The sequence below is a fragment of the Lithobates pipiens genome, unplaced genomic scaffold (assembly GCF_037356315.1).
Source record: "Lithobates pipiens isolate NorthernLeopardFrog02 unplaced genomic scaffold, aLitPip1_a1.2 Scaffold_24, whole genome shotgun sequence".
Taxonomy (NCBI): domain Eukaryota; kingdom Metazoa; phylum Chordata; class Amphibia; order Anura; family Ranidae; genus Lithobates; species Lithobates pipiens.
The window spans coordinates 16,384,397-16,403,146 of record NW_027507786.1 but is presented as its reverse complement, the minus strand read 5'-3'; the positions used below and the strand labels follow the sequence as shown (position 1 = coordinate 16,403,146).

The following is an 18,750-nucleotide window of genomic DNA, read 5'->3' as shown; positions in this document are numbered from 1 at the left end:
ATTTTCATTGAAGTACCTCATGGTAAAACTAGTTCTCCTGACAGCAACTACTTTAGACAGAAGGATGTTAACACTTTTCTGCAAGGGCCCTTTGGTGTCTTTTTTTCTTTTCTTTTTTTTTTTTACCAGAGATAGGGATACCATGTCTATCTTCAAAGTTCAATTTTAAAGTGATATCCAGTTTCCAGAAAACTGGAAAGTAGCCCCTCCGAGTTTTCACACAAGAGTGCACAGCAGCAAGATTTCAGTTTTCTTACACATGGTCGAGTTACTAACAGTGTACTTGTTCAAAAGAGGACAATCTTTTCATGTAGCCATCGGGCCATCAAGATTCATCCACTCTTGGGTTACCAGAGTGATTGGATTGTCATGCAGGAAGTACGCCTTTCTGCTTTGAAACAATTGCAAGCCTATTTGACTAGAGGGGGGGGGGCAGTTTTGCCAGGATTGCTTGGAAGATATAGGCAGGGCTGGAATTACCATTGGGCTTGACTGGGCTCATGGGCCCCAGCCAATAGGGGGCCCCGCGGGCTCGGCTCCACTCACAGTCACACCCAGTCCTGCCTTATGATGGACATAACACATTGACTTGCCATGACTGTGAGCTGAGCCGAGTACACTCGGCTACTCTCGGGACTGAGAGCCGCCAAGAGGACCCAAGAGCCGCCGAGAGGAACCGAGAGCGGTGCCATTTTTAAACTTCAAGACTGCAATGACAAGGCTACAAATGACACTGGACAAGGCTGCAGATGGATGGACAAGGCTGCAGATGGACATTGATAAGGCTGCATTGATGGGCATTTAAATGTAAGTTTTTTCCTTAAACTTCCCTCCTAAAAGTTTTTTTCCTTAAAATTCCCTCCTAAACTTGGGGTGCGTGTTATACACCAATAAATACAGTAATGTATAGAAGGTAGGGCCCGAAAGTGACTCAAGCCCAGGGGCCCCCACCACCCTAAGTCCTGCCCTGGATATAGGTAAGGGCTAGCTTGAAGGTCTGGTGCAGCCTTCATTCGACCTTACAAACTAAATATGTGGTCAACAAGTTTGGGACAAGAGAGATCAATTCTTTCTGGCTTTAGCAACTTTTCTTTGATTGTCAGTGTCTCTTTTCATTTTATTTCACTCCCGTCCTATATTAGCTTTGGTATATCCCATTGTGTGCTGACATGAAGTGGGCCAGGAAAATGGAAAATTGTTCTCAAATACTTACCGTAATTTTCCTTTCCTGGCCCATCCTCACATCAGCACAGGACTCCCTCCCTAGTGGCCTGTCACAGACTAGGTTATCAAACATTTTAGTTGGGGGAGGGGCTGTCTTTTATTCAGCTTGGAACAGGTGGTCACATGGGACCCAAAGGAGGTGTTAACCCATTGTGTGCTGACATGAGGATGGGCCAGGAAAGGAAAATTACAGTAAGTATTTGATAACAATTTTCAGTTTTCTGCTACACAAAACATGAACAGGGTCTTGGCGTGGATAATTTTTGGTCTCATATAACTTCAATGGGAGCATCTGAAAATTTGTGTTTTTCAACCCTAAACAAGCATCTCCTCTTCCTAGTAACTTCCCTTCAGCTAAAATAAAAAACACTCGAGTCTGAATGCACCTGAAAACACACAGTAAAAAAAAACATTCTAAAATAGCCTGAATTTAATCTGAAGGAACTGGGATTTGTGGCGGTAGGCACCAAATTTTACAGATATCATGTTCCAACCCTACTTACCTGGCATGATGAAATTCATGGTCATTTCCTTCTTCAGGGATCGGTGGCTCACAGTACAGAAAAATACATCTCCGGGTTCAATTCCAGTAGATTGCCTTACAGTCAGCAGACTGGTCACATTATACGTCCCATCGCTGTTCCTCAACGGTATTGTGAGAGAAACATCTCTATCCAAAGAGGATTCGGTGGCCGTAGTTATACTGTATTTAACCCATTGGACCTTCACAGCTTCTGGGTAAAAATTGTTGATTTCACAAAAAACTGATCCCGGGATTCCAGCTTCAATGTGTTTATCATAATTCAGTCTAGTCTGCGGTGTAACTGTACAAGGAAAGACACTCTGTTATTTATTGGTTCTATAATAAAGTATATATGAATCCTCTTGTACAACAACCCAGTCTGTTAAAAGTAGAAATGAAGGGTAAAACATATGTGTATAGATAGAAAAAACATAAATAACTTTTTTCTTCTTTTTTATAAGTGATCACATTCCCTCTGATCTCAGCTGCATAGAGAGCTGGGGGGAGGGGGGAACAGGAGCAAACTTATCTGCAGTGAAAGGCATTTCGGGTGGGGGGGGGGGGGGGTCAGGTCAGCATCAGTCTGATCATTGGAGGACAGACAGGCTGTTCTGAGACCTGAAGTGAAAAATAGGGAAAAAAAAAACTGTGCTAAACCAAGAACAATAAATATGAATGAATGAATGAATGAAATACTTGTATAGCGCACAATGCGAACTGAATCGCCTCTAGGCGCTGTGGTGAGCTTTGATCATCTGCTAAAAGAGGAAGGTCTTGAGTTTTTTCCTAAAAGACAGTTGATTTTCTTCCAGGCGGATGTTGATTGGTAGAGCATTCCTTAGCCGAGGCCCTTGGACAGCGAATCTCCGATCCCCCTTGGATTTGTGCCGGCCTTTGGGCACGAGGAGGAGGTTTTTGTTGGCTGATGGAAGACTGCGGTTTGGTGTGTAATGATTTATTTTCTCCATTAGGTATTGCGGAGCTTCTCTATGCACGCATTTGTGGGTGAGGCAAAGGGTCTTGAACGTGATCCGATTTTTTGCGGTTAGCCAATGTAAGCTCCTCAGCGAAGGAGAGATGGATTCCCAGGGTTTTTTTCCTGTTATCAGCCTTGTTGCCGTGTTTTGGATCAGTTGTAATCACGCAAGTTGATATTGTGGTAATCCTATATAAAGCGAGTTTGCGTAGTCCAGTCGTGAATTAATGATTGTTCCAACTACCACTGCTTTGTCATTCTTTGGGATAAAAGGGAGGAGTCTGCGAAGCATGCGCAGCAGATGGTGAGATCCACTGACTACAGATCCTATTTGCGCCTCCATTGACATTTGTGCATCTAAAATAACCCCGAGACTCTTGGCTTTGGTCTTTGGGGAGATAGTTTGCCCAAAGATGGTTGGTGGAGACCAGGAGGTTTTGGTTGCGGGCTTATGATTTGGGTGTAAGATAAGAAGCTCTGTCTTTGATTCGTTCAGCTGGAGGGAGTTGGTGGTCATCCAGTCTATTGATTTGAGGCAGTTTTCAAGTTGTTGTTGGTGATCTTTTTTTCCATTGATCCGGAAATAAAGTTGTGTGTCGTCAGCGTAAGAGTGGAAGCAGAGATCTGAGCATCTGATGATTTAAAGGAGTGGGCGAATGTAAATGTTGAAGAGAACGCGTGACAAAGGAGAGCCTTGAGGGACTCCGCAGGTGACTGCCCGAGTTTCGGAGAGGAATTTTCCTAGTTTCACTGTCTGTGACCAATTTCCTAGGAAGGACGCGAACCATTGGAGATCTATGTCTTGGACTCTGGCTACTTATAGCTATAATATATAGCTGCTAACACTCAAAGTCCAGATAAATGTATAAAAAATGAGTGTAGCGCTAAATAGTGAAATACCACTGTGCGCATTTTGAACAAACATTGGAAAGTGCTACTCAGTGATCGGGTTTTGGAATCGTCTCTCCCAGAATGGGCTAGCATCATTTTTCGAGGTGCCCGCTCTGTTCAGGGTCAGATTGCTCCCAATACTATTGACCCACCCCCCCCCCCCCCGAAAATTGTGTCCTATTTCCAACAATGCAAGGGCTATTTTCCATGTAGAAAATGTAACGACTGCATACACAATATTTGTGGCAGACGCATGACTGATACTTTCATTTCCACGGTTACTATGCGCAGTTACAAAATGAAGCACTTCACAACTTGTGCCGCTAGGTTTATTGTGTACCTGATCACGTGCCCATGCAAGAAACAGTACGTGGGCCGTACGATTAGGACTTTTGCAAAAAAGGTTAATGAACATCTAGCAAAAATTAAAAAGGGTTGCATCAAATACAGCGTACCACGTCATTACCTGGAACATCACAACAAAGACCCCACAGGCACACAGTTCCAGGTCATAGACAAATTCGTACCACATTGGAGGGGCGAATCCTGCTTGCGGGGTGTTTTGCGGCTTGAGACCTACTGGATATATGAGTTGAAGTGCTACACACCCCATGGTATGATCGACCGGGCTTGAGTGGCACTTCTCTTCTGATGATTTATTGTCTGCGACACACTGCCCCTTGTTTATGTTATAAGTTTCCTTACCATATTATAGTTATATGTTCATCATGAACAGGATAACATATATTTTTTTCTGCCCTGATTACGTATCATCTTTGTCTACTATATGCATTTCATGAGTTACTGCTTGTATGTATGTTTGTATTTGAACCATTTATATTGTTTTTATGTCATCAACCGGTTCCGGCTTATATGCCCCCGGTCCGGATATGTTCCTTTTTTATTTATTTAGGAGACACCACCTTTGGTTTGTGTTGATTGGCGATCCTTTACGATCCCTATTGGCTAGGTTCTGAGCCCTAATTGATGACAGTTTGTGTCAGCTGAGGACGATGAAGGTGTACACGCCCACACATCTTGGCGTTGGTATTGGTTCTTTGGCATCCTCAGGGATGACGCTGTGATGCGGTTTGCATTTGGTAGGCGGGGTTCCTGATGCTCCGGTTCTGTGATGGCGTTGTGGCACTGCTGCGTTCCCACTGGCGGGAGCGTGTGCACGTGTGACTGTGATACCTATGCCGCTTCCATGATGCCGTTGTGGTGCGGCCGCCTTCCATTTAGCGGGAGCGAGCGCACGTGTGACACACATCAACATGATACTTATGCCTTCTAAGATGTGATTGGTTAGTGTGACACGACTTGGCCATCAGCCGTTTATGTGTGGTGTACTCCCATTGGTTGCAGCTTTTCACCACTGAATCAGGATGAGGCTTGGTGTGCAGGTGGCAATGCACTTGAGCGGACTCAGTGAAAATCTGTAGCCGTTATATTTTAATGCTTTAATTTTAGCATCATTGTACATCCGTGAAATCATTTGATTGTCTTTACCGCTTCCAGCCATAGAGACTGACATAGAGGCTTGGAGGGCAGGCCACTGGCCTCACTTCCGGTCACGCACCGTTGGGGGCATTGCCAGAACTTTACATCATTATGAACTAGTTTATAAATATCATAGCAATGTGGGGAGGCAAGAGATATGCCCCAATTGATGACCTATGGTGTTGGGCTTGCTTATCTTATGCCTTCCACATTGCTTTTGTACTACTATTTTTGTGATCACAATTTTTTATTCTCTCTGCATCTGTTCCTTGATGTGTAATCTTAAATAAATCTCATTGATTGACCTGCACCATTGGGAGCCACTCTTTTTATATTTTTTCTGCATACTTGGCTCCTGTTGAGAACGTCCACCCCCATGGCTATCCTCTGGATTGTCCCACCGGTTGGCTCATTGATGTTGTCCGTAATATGGGTCGGAGCTCAGGGATCTACCATTTGGTTTTGTCCGGCCTCTCCATCTTTACCATACTAAAGCGCTAGGAATCAAGCTCTCAGAGCCCGTTAGGCTCACTGCCGTATGGTAGGTGTGTCCACCACATTTGGTAAGAGTATTTAATCTTTTCCATTTGAAAATTGGTTTGAAGTCTCCACATGTATCTCAGTTATTTCATTTGAATCACAGTTATCCATCGTCTTCAGAAGTGGATCCTCCACTGTTGGCACTTTTTGAACTTTGGTGTTTATAATTTTTGGAAACGCACATTATGTGTTGCTTTGCTGTTATGCAGTGAACTTTTTCCTTTATGCATTTTAGTGCACTTACTTTTTATGTACAATTTAATCATGGCTTATTGTTCTTGATTTGTTTTATGTCATCACTTTTGCACATGCACCTATAGTGAGTGATTCATCATCACTCTCACATTAGTGATTTTTATCACTGTGTGCTTCCCTGTGCACAGAGATATTTCACTATTTAGCACTTGAACCTCATGCACACAAAAGGTTAAGGTAAATAAAATTAATTTAACATATACAGTCCATCAAGTGAACGTCTAACAGTCCTTGAAATGTGTAATATCAATCACAATTCCAAACTTGAGGTGACGTGAAAAAAGGTGAAATTCAACTTCTGATGTGTAGAATAATACCACCACCACCGTGATAAAGAAGGGGAGAGGAGGCTTACCAAATGACGTGGACTCAGAGGAAGGCTTACGCCTCTCGAGTCATATGGGCCTGTAGGTTAGCAAACCAGATAATCATACATCTAGTATGTAATCTCCCGCAAGTCACCCCAGAGGACGGCTGTTTAGTTGAAACGCGTCGGGTGGACCCCCTTACAGACATCGCTAATTTCTGACTATGTTATTATGATTGAACCAAATGTGAGTGTAATTTTATTATTATTTTTTAATAAATTGGATGTTAAAACGGTATCACGCTATGCTAGTTTTCTACTTCCATGGTCTTTGATACCTGAGCCCCCTATTTTCGTGGGATGAGCACTATAGGAGGATCGCTACGGATGATTTCATGACCTGAAGACTTGCGGGAGATTACATACTAGATGTATGATTATCTGGTTTGCTAACCTACAGGCCCATATGACTCGAGAGGTGTAAGCCTTCCTCTGAGTCCACGTCATTTGGTAAGCCTCCTCTCCCCTTCTTTATCACGGTGGTTGTGGTATTATTCTACACATCAGAAGTTGAATTTCACCTTTTTTCACGTCACCTCAAGTTTGGAATTGTGATTGATATTACACATTTCAAGGACTGTTAGACGTTCACTTGATGGACTGTATATGTTAAATTAATTTTATTTACCTTAACCTTTTGTGTGCATGAGGTTCATGCACTCTTCCACCTGGGAGTAAGATCTCTTGATATACAATGGAATTTACACATATTTCCCTTTTTTTTGAAGTGTATGTAATTTTCTTTGCTTGAATTAGTGCCTTACTGGTTCATGTGGTTTGTTGCCACCTAAGCGCCACACTTTTTTGTTTTAATTTTTGTATGTTACTGTGTAGTCTTCAGTAGTGTTGGCAGCTGGGTAAAACACATCTTTTCACAGCGCAGTATTTTTTTACACCACTATTTAGCGCTTCACTAATTTCTAATAGAATAAATTCTAATTTGAGTAGAATAGATTAGCCACCTCGATACAGGGCACTTACACCCCCTTCCTGACCAGACCAAATTTCAGCTTTCAGCGCTCTCACAGTTTGAATGACAATTACTCAGTCATGCAACACTGTACCCATATGAAACTTGCGTCCTTTTTTCCACACAAATAGAGCTTTGTTTTAGTGGTATTTAATCAAAAATTCAAAACAAATTAAAAAACAAATAAATGAAATTAATTCTGAAAACAAATGTAACAAATTTAACTAAGCGAAATGACTTAAATAATAAATCAAAATAAAACAAAACACATTTTTTCGTTCTGCACATGTCCACCCAGGACCTCAATGGGAACACAGACACTGCATGACTCTGTACAAGCTCCACATCTAAGTCACCACTATTGAAATGTTTTGAGGCTCTTCCTCTTCATCAGAGTAGCAGCGGTGTCCAAGCCACCATAGTGAGGAAGAATCTCGAAACATCTCATTGGTGGAGTATTAGCCCTTGTACACACGATCGGAGATTCCGACGGAATGTGTCCTATCGGACCGGTTTGTCGGATAATCCAACTGTGTGGTATGCATCGGACTGTTTCCGTCGGAATATCCGTTGGACCAAATTTTCCAACTTGCTGGAAATATTTTCCGACAAAATGCTCCGATCGGACATACTCCGATCATGTGTAGAGAATTTTGATCGGACAAAGTGCCACGCATGTTCAGATCGAATTCCTACATCAAAGCTATTGGCTACTAGCCTGAATGTAGTCCCATCGTAACGAAATTACGTCATCACGTTCTGAAAGATCGGATTTTCTGACAACTTTGTCCGACCGTGTGTATGCAACAGTTTTGGACAAGATCCGACGGACAAAATCCAACGGATTTGGTTGTCGGAATCTCCGACCGTGTGTACAAGGGCTTACTGTAGATGAGTCTTTTTCTTGCCGTTATCACTGTGTACCTGATACATGCAGAGTAGATGTAGCAGTTCCGGCATCAGGAGTGACGATAACAAAGCAGAGATATTCCCCTTCATCTTCAATCTGAATGTTGGGTATATAAAGACTGGCGTTGCCTTGTTGGAGGTCACTGTCATTCATGTGAGATCCGTTCCTCCATGATTCATGGAGGAATTCATGAACTTGATGAACCTTGTATTCAGTTCCATTTTGTAATCTGCGACTCCAGACAACTGATACTATCTGTAGATTCAGCGGTATAAGGACACCAGACAGCAGACAAGGGATGGTGACATTTTCTCCTCTAAGAGCTTCAGTAGGACCATCTTTCCCAGTAACTGTCAGCCCCCGAACCTGAAAATCACCTAAAAAAATTAGAACAAAAAAGAGTGATGACAATTGTACGGGAATTCTTGTGTAGCATATCTACTAGTAGCACTGGGTCTTCTGTTCCTGCCTCGACCCCCACAAATGCCCGGTACACACAATAGGATTTTCCGACAACAAAATCCATGTTTTTTTTTCCGATGGATGTTGGCTCAAACTTGTCTTGCATACACAAGGTCACACAAAGTTGGTTGGAAATTCCAATCGTCAAGAACGCGGTGACGTACAACGCATACGAAGAGCCAAGAAAAATGAAGTTCAATAGCCAGTGCTGCTCTGCTACTTGATTTTCCGAGCAAGCGTGGGGCTTTGTGCTTCGGATTTGTGTACACAAGATCGTAATTTACTAATTTTGTTGTCGGAAAATTTGAGAACCAGCTTTCAAATTATGTGTGATGGAAATTACGATGGAAAATGTCCGATGGAGCCTCCACACGGTCGGAATTTCCGACAACAAGCTCCTATCAAACATTTTTTGTCAGAAAATCCTATTGTGTGTATGGGACATAGAAGCCTCAGCCCCTCTGACACTCCAGGTTGTACTCACACAAACAGGCAGCAACTGACAAGCTTTGTGACACTAAGTGGTCAAGCCTTAAAAAAATAGACACAAAACAGGCTAGCAGTAGGGATGAGCTTCGTGTTCGAGCCGTTCAGCCGTTTGGCGAATTCCGAACGTTTTGGCCGTTCGCGTCAAAATTCGAGTGACGCGCGCGCGGACCACAATGCACTGCGTTGGCGCAGTGCATTGCTGCCCGATGATTGGCCAAGCATGCACTGTGACCCCGCATGCTTGGCCAATCGCAGCGTCGGCAGCGAGGAGAGCCATGATTGGCCACAGGCATCCTGCCTGTGGCCAATCATAGCTCAGGCTGTGTAGTGCACGCCCCACACTATATAAGGCTGCCTTTGAGGCGGCCTCCTGTAGTGTGTTACTTAGCATCTGAAGCAGTGGGTGTTCTGTGTACCTTCAACACAGTACACACCAATCGTTTTTGGCTGATTTCCTATCTTGCTGCTGTGTAGTGGTTGTTGTCTGTGCCCTGACTGCAGTATACACCACTATATTCACCTCACCTATATAGCTAGTGATCTAGCTTTAACCACTTAACAACTGCCCATTGCCGATTAACGGCTTCAGGGCGGTTGTTTAACTCAGAGAGGCCGTTAATTAACGGCCTCCCAGAATTCTGCTCTCGCGTGCCCCGAGGTGTGCACACTCGAGAGCATCCGTGACCGCCGGGTCCACAGGACCCGGCGCATCACGGATCACGGTAAACGCCCGCTCATAGCGGCCGTTTACCACGTGATTGCTCCGTCAAATGACGGAGTGATCACTTGGAAACAAACCGGCGTCATGTTATGACGCCTGTTCCTCCCTCCCCTTTCTGTACCGATCGGTACAGCGGAGGGGAAAGAGATCGGTGTCAGCAGCGATGTGGGCTGCATCTGCAGTGCCCACATCGCTGCTCACCGAATTTAACCCCTCAATTCCCTGCCAATACTCTGCAATACCAGTGCATACTCTGCAGTACCCTGCCATTACTCTGCAGTACCCCGCCATTATTCTGCAGTACCCCGCCATTACTCTGCAGTGCAGTACCCTGCCATTACTCTGCAGTGCAGTACCCTGCCATTACTCTGCAGTACCCTGCCATTACTCTGCAGTACCCCCCATTACTCTGCAGTAACCCCCATTACTCTGAAGTACCCCCCAATACTCTGCAGTACCCGCCATTACTCTGCAGTACCCGCCATTACTCTGCAGTACCCCCAATACTCTGCAGTACCCTGCCATTACTCTGTAGTACCCCCCAATACTCTGCAGTACCCTGCTATTACTCTGTAGTACCCCGCCAATACCCCGCCAATACTCTGTAATACCCTGCCATAAATTGCCATACCCAGCCATACTCAGAGATACCCAGCCATACTCGGTGATACCCTGAAATACCCAGCCATAGACGCCCCCCACCCCTCACCGCCCTCCGGTGCTTCTACCAACTCGCCAGTACGATCAAAGCCAGAATCTTTTTTTTATTTTTTATTTCAGGCTTCCCAGCCTAGAGGTGAGATGTGGGGTCATATTGACCCCCCAGATTTCACTGTAAAGAGGACCTGTCACCCCATATTCCTATTACAAGGGATGTTTACATTTCTTGTAATAGGAATAAAAGTGATCAAAAATATATTTTTGGGGAAAAAAATGTCAAACTAAAATAAATAAAGTAAAATGAACAATAAAAAAATAAAATAAAAATTAAAGCGCCCATGTCCCCATGTGCTCGCATGTGCCACACATGTGAGGTATCGCCGAGAATGTTAGAGCGAGAGCAATAATTCTAGTCCTAGACCTCCTCTGCAACTCAAAACATGTAACCAGTAAAAAAAAAATTAAAGCGTCGCCTATGGGGATTTTTTAAGTAGCGACGTTTGGCGCCATTCCACGGGCATGTGCAATTTTGAAGAGTGACATGTTGTATATCTATTTACTCAGCATAACTTCATCTTTCACTTTATGCAAACATTGGGCTAACAAGTGGTTAATAATAGAGCTTGCAGTCAGTAGTGTTAGGAGATAGTGCGTGCTGTCTGCGTGCTCTGTACCCAGTACATACCGCTATAATATAGGGCAGGCCCCTACTTTCAAACATCCAACTTACAAACATCTCCTACTTGCAAACGCAAGGAGACAGCAGCAAGTGAGATGAAAAAAGATGGACGACAAAACAAATTATACAGGGGTGATAACCCTTCCCTATGTTTTCCAAAAAGCTTAAAGATATTTTTTTTGACTGGAGCTACACTTTAAAAATGTACCGGTTGAAAATGACAAACAGATTCAACTTAACACAACAAACCTACACAGTCCCTGTCTTGTTTGCACCGCCTGTATACTGCTGTTCTGAGTATATAGGGCCTGGGGGCCACACGCATTTCCTTTTTTTAATATGGGTACGGGGTTCCCCTTAATATGCGTACAAGACCCAAATAGGCTGGTAATGGGCAGGGAGGGCTACCCATGCCATTTTTCTCAATGATTTTCAACCATATTGCAGGAACCAGATATAACATTAAAACCGCAAGCAGTTTTAAATGGTGTTATTTCCGTTTAATGTCATTTTGTGCAGGGACTGTTCTAAACACGGGAAACACGTGGCACTTCACAGGCATACTACAGACACCCCCCAGGCACCATATTTAAAGGAATATTTCACTTTTTTTTTTTCACTTTAATCGTCATTAAAATCAGTGCTCCCGCCAAAACGGCAGTTTTTAAAACTTTTTTTTGCAGTGACCCATGTCCCCTGAGGCAGGAGGCAGGTCCCCAAACCCTTTTTAGGACACTATCTTGCATATTAGCCGTTAAAATTAGCACTTTCCAATTCGAACGTTCGAGTCCCATAGACTTCAATGGGGTTCTAACGTTCGTACCGAACGCGGGGGTCGTTCGCAAGTTCTGGTGCGAACCGAACCGGGGGGTGTTCGGCTCATCCCTAGCTAGCAGAGCCAATGAGTCTATTATCACTTAGATGACTCAGGTAATAAAAAGGAAATATAACAATGTCCAGCTTAGCAGTGATGTGCCTAATTGAAGTACAACTGACTCTACAATAGACACACAGACAATCAATATCAATCTTTCCCCGCGCTAGCATAAACAATTTGTACAATTTATGTAAATTAGGTGTCTCAATAAGGGATCAAGATCCAAAGTTTTCCTTTGGGGTTGGAAATGATAAATCAACCAATCAGTACTGATCCTTTGCTATATAAGTGTCATGGTCATGCAGTGATCTTCCTGTGTTTGCTTACCTCCCCTCATGTGTTCAGACTAAGAGGTCAGCCACTTCCACCTGGTGGTTTTTATAAAATCTCCTCTAAGCGTGGCTCCACCCAAGGCCCTATCAGGGAACCCTATATTTACCTGTGCACTGCAGGCCATCAGTGCTGATCAACCATTGTGTATTCATTGTGTGTTTGGCTTCCTGTTTCCTGCTTGCCGTGTGCTCTTCGTTTGTCTCTGTTAGCGACCTTGGCGTGTTCTCAACGATTCCTGTCTGCTTGTGACCTTGACCTTTTGCATGTCTCTGACCATCCCTGTCTGCCTGTGACCCTGAACCTTTGGCGTGTATTCTGTTGTTCCTGTCTGCTAGTTACCCTGACCTCTGCCTTATCCTCTTACTATTCTTGTTGTTCCAGCCTGTTGCTTCCTTCTCCTGTAGTCTACTGTGAGTGTGAGCTGTGAGACCCTAGGGGCCGCGACCTGGAGCCAGACTGCAGCGAAGTCCATCCTCACCACTGGAGGCTCTGGTGAACACCTGCTGGCTCTTAGACTTCACGCCCTGGGGAATCTATGCTCTAGCTCCTACTGAGATCTGTGTTAGTGATCCAGTAGACCTGTGTCCTGAATCTCCCTGGGTACAATCCGCAGCAGTCAGTCCTAAGGTCCACTACCTAGCGGTGCACTTCCGACTTCTATGGAGTGCATCTGTCACCTGGTCTCAGGTGACCTGACAATAAGATTCCAACAAAATGGCAGCTGAGCTTCCTGAGGACGCACATAACCCCTACACTGCCCCCTAGTGGTTAACTTCTTCACTGCCAGTGCCATTTACACGGGAATCAGTGCATTTAAATAGCACTGATTGCTGTATAAATGACAATGGTCCCAAAAATGTGTCAAAAATGTCCGATGTGTCCACCATAATGTCACAGTCACAATAAAAATCGCTGATCGCCACCATTACTAGTAAAAAAAAAAAATGCTATAAAACTATCCCCTATTTTGTAAACTCTGTAACTTTTGCGCAAACCAATAAATAATCGCTAATTGCGTTTTTTTTTTTTACCAAAAATATGTAGAAGAATACGTATCGGCCTAAACGGAGGAAAAAAATGTTTTTTTATATATTTTTGAGGGATATTTATTATAGCAAAAAGTAAAAAATATTGAATTTTTTTCAAAATTGTCGCTCTATTTTTGTTTATAGCGCAAAAAATAAAAACCGCAGAGGTGATCAAATGCCACCAAAAGAAAGCTCTATTTGTGGGAAAAAAAGGACACCAATTTTGTTTGGGAGCCACGTCGCACGCCCGTGCAATTGTCAGTTCGACGCAGTGCTGAATCGCAAAAAGGGGCCTGGTCCTTTGGCTGAAAATTGGTCCGGGGCTTAAGTAGTTAAGGAGAAGATCTGAAATCACATGTACAGGATCTAACATACAAGGCTTGTAGGCTGGTTTGTCAACCGCAACCATCTGGTGAGTGTACATTTCACCTGGGCACATGGAAAAGAACATATTAACTACTTGCCGACCTGCTCACGTACATTTACTGCGGCAGGGCGGATCTCCTGTGCAAAACAACGTACCTGTACATTGGTCTGTGCAAGGAGGATATCGGCTGCGCCACGGTAGCATGCCGCGGGAGCGTACCTCCGGGTCCCGCGGACACAATGTCTGCCAGCGACCTGCAATCGCTGTGTACAGAGGCAGAACAAGGAACTGCCTATGTAAACAAGGCGATTCCCCGCTCTGCCTAATGACGCGTCAGAGATCTTCTGTTCCCAGGGATTTCTGTTCTGTATTATGTGCCTGGTAGCTCACCCCCTTACAGTTAGAACTCACCTAGGGAACACACTTAACCCCTTGATCTCCTCCTAGTGTTACCCCCTTCTCTGCCAGTGTCATTTATACAGTAATCAGTGCATTTTTATAGCTCTGATCAATGTAATAATGTCACTGGTCCCCACACAGTGTAATTTGGGGGCAGATTTGTACGCCACAATGTCACAGTCCTGCTAAAAATAGCAGATCGCTGCCATTACTAGTAAAAACTATTTAAAAAAATAAAAGTTCCGGGGGGCGTGGCTAGCGCGCAGCGGAATGGACGTCTGATCTAGGAGCTCCGCTCTAGCGAAGGGACATTCCACTTACCGAGGCGGCGATTCTCGATCATACTTACACGGGACTGGAGCTGAGATCATCCCCATCACCGGAGGATGACCCGTAAACGTGCCAACACCGCGCAACCGAAGAAACTGAGAGATTTCTTCACGACCGCGGGCCGCGTGAACCAAGATGGCGCCGGCGCCAACTCCTCACTGTCTGCAGACGGCTCTCCACCTGCAACGCCGAGCCCGATATCCGACGGAGGATCACAGCGGCACTCTCCGGCTGCTTCTACTCCTCTTTCATGCAGCCCTGCCAAATCCAGACCTCGCCTGATGGATGAGCCTCTAGGAGACAAGGTTAGTGCAAGCCATAGTTCTCTGGATGATACAAGAGAGCTTGCTGACACCATTAACTCCTTCCCCACTGCAAGCCAGCCTATCACAGATACAACACTCAAAGACATGTTGATCTCTTTGCGAGGCTCGCTAAACTCTGACCTCATGGAATGCATGCGGAATTTTAAATCCGAAGTAACTGAACTGGGGACCAGAGTAGATCATGTCGAGAAAAAAATGGGGGAATACGCAAATTCATATAATACACTGGTTGATTCTCATAACGATCAGGCAGACGAAGTAGCCTGGCTTAAAAACAAACTCGCGGACCTTGAAGACCGGTCGCGCAGAAATAATGTCAAACTGCGAGGGGTGCCGGAATCTGTCTTGCCAAATCACCTGCAGCAGTATGCCAAAGACCTCATGATGGCGCTTCTCCCCTCAGTTCCGCCTACCGAACTGGTCATTGACAGGATCCATCGCCTGCCCAAGCCGTCTCACCTCTCGGACAACATCCCTCGAGATGTCCTGATGAGGGTCCACTTCTACCATATAAAAGATCAACTCATGACGGCCTATCGAAGGAATCCAAATCCCCCGGAGCAATACTCCACTTTGCAACTATTTGCGGATCTCTCGCAACATACGATGCAACAACGCAAGTCCCTCCTCTCGATCACCAAGGCTCTTCGGAACCATAGCATTGTATATAGATGGGGGTACCCAACCAAAATTATTGCCACGCGGGAAGGCAAAACCTCCGGGATTTCTACCTTGGATGAAGGCCTGGACCTGCTTCGGTCCTGGGATATCCTGCCAGCCCAAATCTCTGTCACCGATACAGCTGCCCCAGGGGTGAACACCAGCGGCGACTGGCAGGTAGTATCCCGCAAAAGGCACACCAAGAAGCCTGCTGTTTAGCTGCCTCGGTTAATTTGCCTCACTATTTCAAACTGACCGACGAGATCCCTTGCGCTCTGGAGCTCACGGCCCTTGTTTTACCCCTCGCTTATGCGTTTAAGCAGTATATCTGCCTACAGATTCCGGATGGAATCCACCTTTTTAGCTCTCTGCCAGTTTACTTTTTTGTTCCTATTTGACTTTTGCTGCTCTTCTAATTACTTCCTTTATTTTCTTTACTACTTTTTGGAGATGGACACGGAGGAACGCACAAGGAGACGATCTATCCGAAAATTGTACCACCAGCTCAGCTTTTACGGCCCTCTTGGAGCAGACCCGGACTTAACAAGGTACTTCTTTGGCATCTTTCCCCCACCTGAAACATGTCTATCAAGGTAACCTCTTTTAATGTGCGGGGCTTGAATCACCCTGCCAAACGCGCCTCGCTTTGGAAAGAGGCTCTCAGGTTGGGGTCTGATGTCTTGTGCGTACAAGAAACGCACTGGTCCTCTTTGAGTGAACCCATTTTCAAACACAACAAATTTCCGCATGTCTTTAGAGCCTCTGCTTCTGCCAAAAGAAAAGGAGTTCTTATCGCTATCAAAGACACTGTTTCTTTTTCTCTTCAGCAGTCTTTTACAGATCCTGACGGTCGATACCTAATCATACTTGGCAGCTTTAATGATAAGCCCTACACTATAGTTAACGTTTACGCACCCAACACCCATCAAATACGTTTTTTGAGGAAACTTCTCCGGAAGGTGGACCTGCTAAAAAGGGCGACTTGATCGTATGCGGAGATTTCAATGTGATTCCTGACCATGTAATGGACACAACCTCTAAAACGCAGCGCCCAAGAATTACTTTACAACCTTTGCTCCACATGGAGGGACTGTATGATGTATGGCGCTGCCAACATTCCACCGAAAGAGACTATTCTTTCCATTCTCTTAGGCACAATTCGTACTCACGTATAGATCTGATTTTAACTGATAAGTTACTTCTTCAACGAATTGCAAACTCGTCCATACAGGAAATTACATGGTCGGACCACGCTCCCGTGTCCATCACGGTGGACGGGGGGCGTCCTCTGACTCCTGCTAATGTATGGCAGGCTATTTCCTGTCTCTTTCAACAACCGCAGCAGGTCTCTCTTCTAACTAAGCATCTACAAGAATTTTTCTCTTTTAACACTGCCTCTGTTGTTAGCCCGTTTACCTTGTGGTGTGCCCATAAGGCTTTTATTAGGGGTATCCTTATCCAAATGAGTGCAAGGGCAAAGAGGCAGAGGACACAAAAGCTAGACTCCTTGCTTTCGGAGATTAATCTATTAGAAGCCCAGAACAAAGCCACAACCGCTACGAACTATGATGTCCTGCACAAATTAAATACATTACGTTCGGATCTCAGGCTCCTATTACTAGAGCAATACGATAAACACATCCACTCGCTGAAATTATCCCATTATTCATCTGGCAACCGAGCTGGTAAATTACTGGCTCAGAGGTTAAAAGATCGTAAAGCTAAAACCAAGATCCCCTTTTTATTTCGTAAATCAGATCATGGTAAATTATATGACCCTAGCGACATTGCAAATTCCTTTGCTGATTATTACGCCTCTTTGTACAATTTAAGGGATGATCTTTCCACTCCGCAACCTACTGATCAAGACATCCAAAAAATTTTCACCGACCTTACCCTTCCTTCCCTGACAACTGATCAATTAGAGATCCTAAATTCGCCCTTCACGGAACCTGAGAGCCGACGAGTTATCAAAACTCTCCCAAATGGCAAATCCCCGGGACCTGATGGCCTTCCGAACAGCTACTATAAGTCCTTCTCCCAAATTCTCTCCCCAGCTTTGAGGGAGGTTTACTCTGCTGCAGTGTCCTCTGCCTCGTTCCCCCCTGAAATGCTTAAAGCATTTATAATCACTATCCCAAAACCTGGGAAAGACCCCACAACTCCAGCTAATTTCAGGCCTATTTCCCTTTTAAATACTGACGTGAAATTATTTGCTAAAATTTTGTCCCATAGACTTCTCCCGATCCTGCCATCTCTGATTAAGCCAGAACAAACCGGGTTTACGAGGGGAAGGCAGGCGTCGGACGCTACCAGAAGGGTCGTTAATATCTTACACTACGCACACTCCTGTCGGATGCCTTCTCTGCTGTTGTCCTTGGACGCGGAGAAGGCATTCAACAGGATACATTGGGGATATATGTCCCAGACTCTTAGCAGATTTGGGTTCTCGGGCCCTATCCTGTCGGCAATCCTGGCTTTGTACTCCTCCCCTTGTGCCCAGGTCTATACTTCCAACATACTCTCTACTCCTTTCCCTATCTCTAACGGAACTAGGCAGGGCTGCCCTTTATCCCCTTCCATTTTCAACCTTCTCATAGAACCTCTTGCTGAAAAAATTAGAACGCACCCTGACATCCACGGTTTTAAGTTTTTTGACAAATCCCACACCATTAGTCTTTTCGCGGATGATATTATCCTTTTCCTGTCCTCCCCACATACTTCCCTCCTACACGCACACTCTATCCTTCAGGACTTTAGTCATATATCCTATTACAAAGTAAACTTCTCAAAATCCCTTATTCTAGGCCTTAACTTACCTCCTCAACTCCAAACTAGTCTTCAGAACAGCTTCCCCTATGCATGGACAGAGTCAAGTATTTCTTATCTTGGCTTACAGCTAACGCCGGACCCATTTAATTTAGCAGATGCCAACTATACCCCTCTAGTAGCCAAAATTGAAAATGACGCAAAGAGACTGGCCAAGACAGAACTCACATGGTCTGGTAGACTGGCATCTTTTAAAATGCTCCTGCTCCCTCAGATTCTGTATGTGTTTCGTACATTACCCATTCCTCTCAAAAATACACATCTGAAAGCGCTAAACAGTATTCTTAGGAAATACATCTGGGGGGGCAGGAGACCTAGGTGTTCTAGACCCCTTCTAATTAAGCACAGATCGGTGGGTGGAATGGGCTTGATTGACCTCAAGGACTATTGCAGGGCAGCTATGCTCACAGCACTTAAACACTGGATCTCCCCTT

General features: G+C 44.7%; 1 protein-coding gene across 1 annotated transcript in view; it reads right to left on the bottom strand.

The window, feature by feature from the left end:
* LOC143929576 (uncharacterized) overlaps positions 1 to 18,750 on the bottom strand; it is a 153,518-nt gene that overhangs the window by 128,804 nt on the left and 5,964 nt on the right. Inside the window, exons 2-3 of the mRNA XM_077453456.1 lie at positions 8,171 to 8,533; positions 1,728 to 2,048 (exon numbers count right to left, since the gene is read on the bottom strand). Coding sequence (XP_077309582.1) covers positions 1,728 to 2,048; positions 8,171 to 8,533 — 684 coding nt within the window. The remainder of the gene's footprint in view (positions 1 to 1,727; positions 2,049 to 8,170; positions 8,534 to 18,750) is intronic.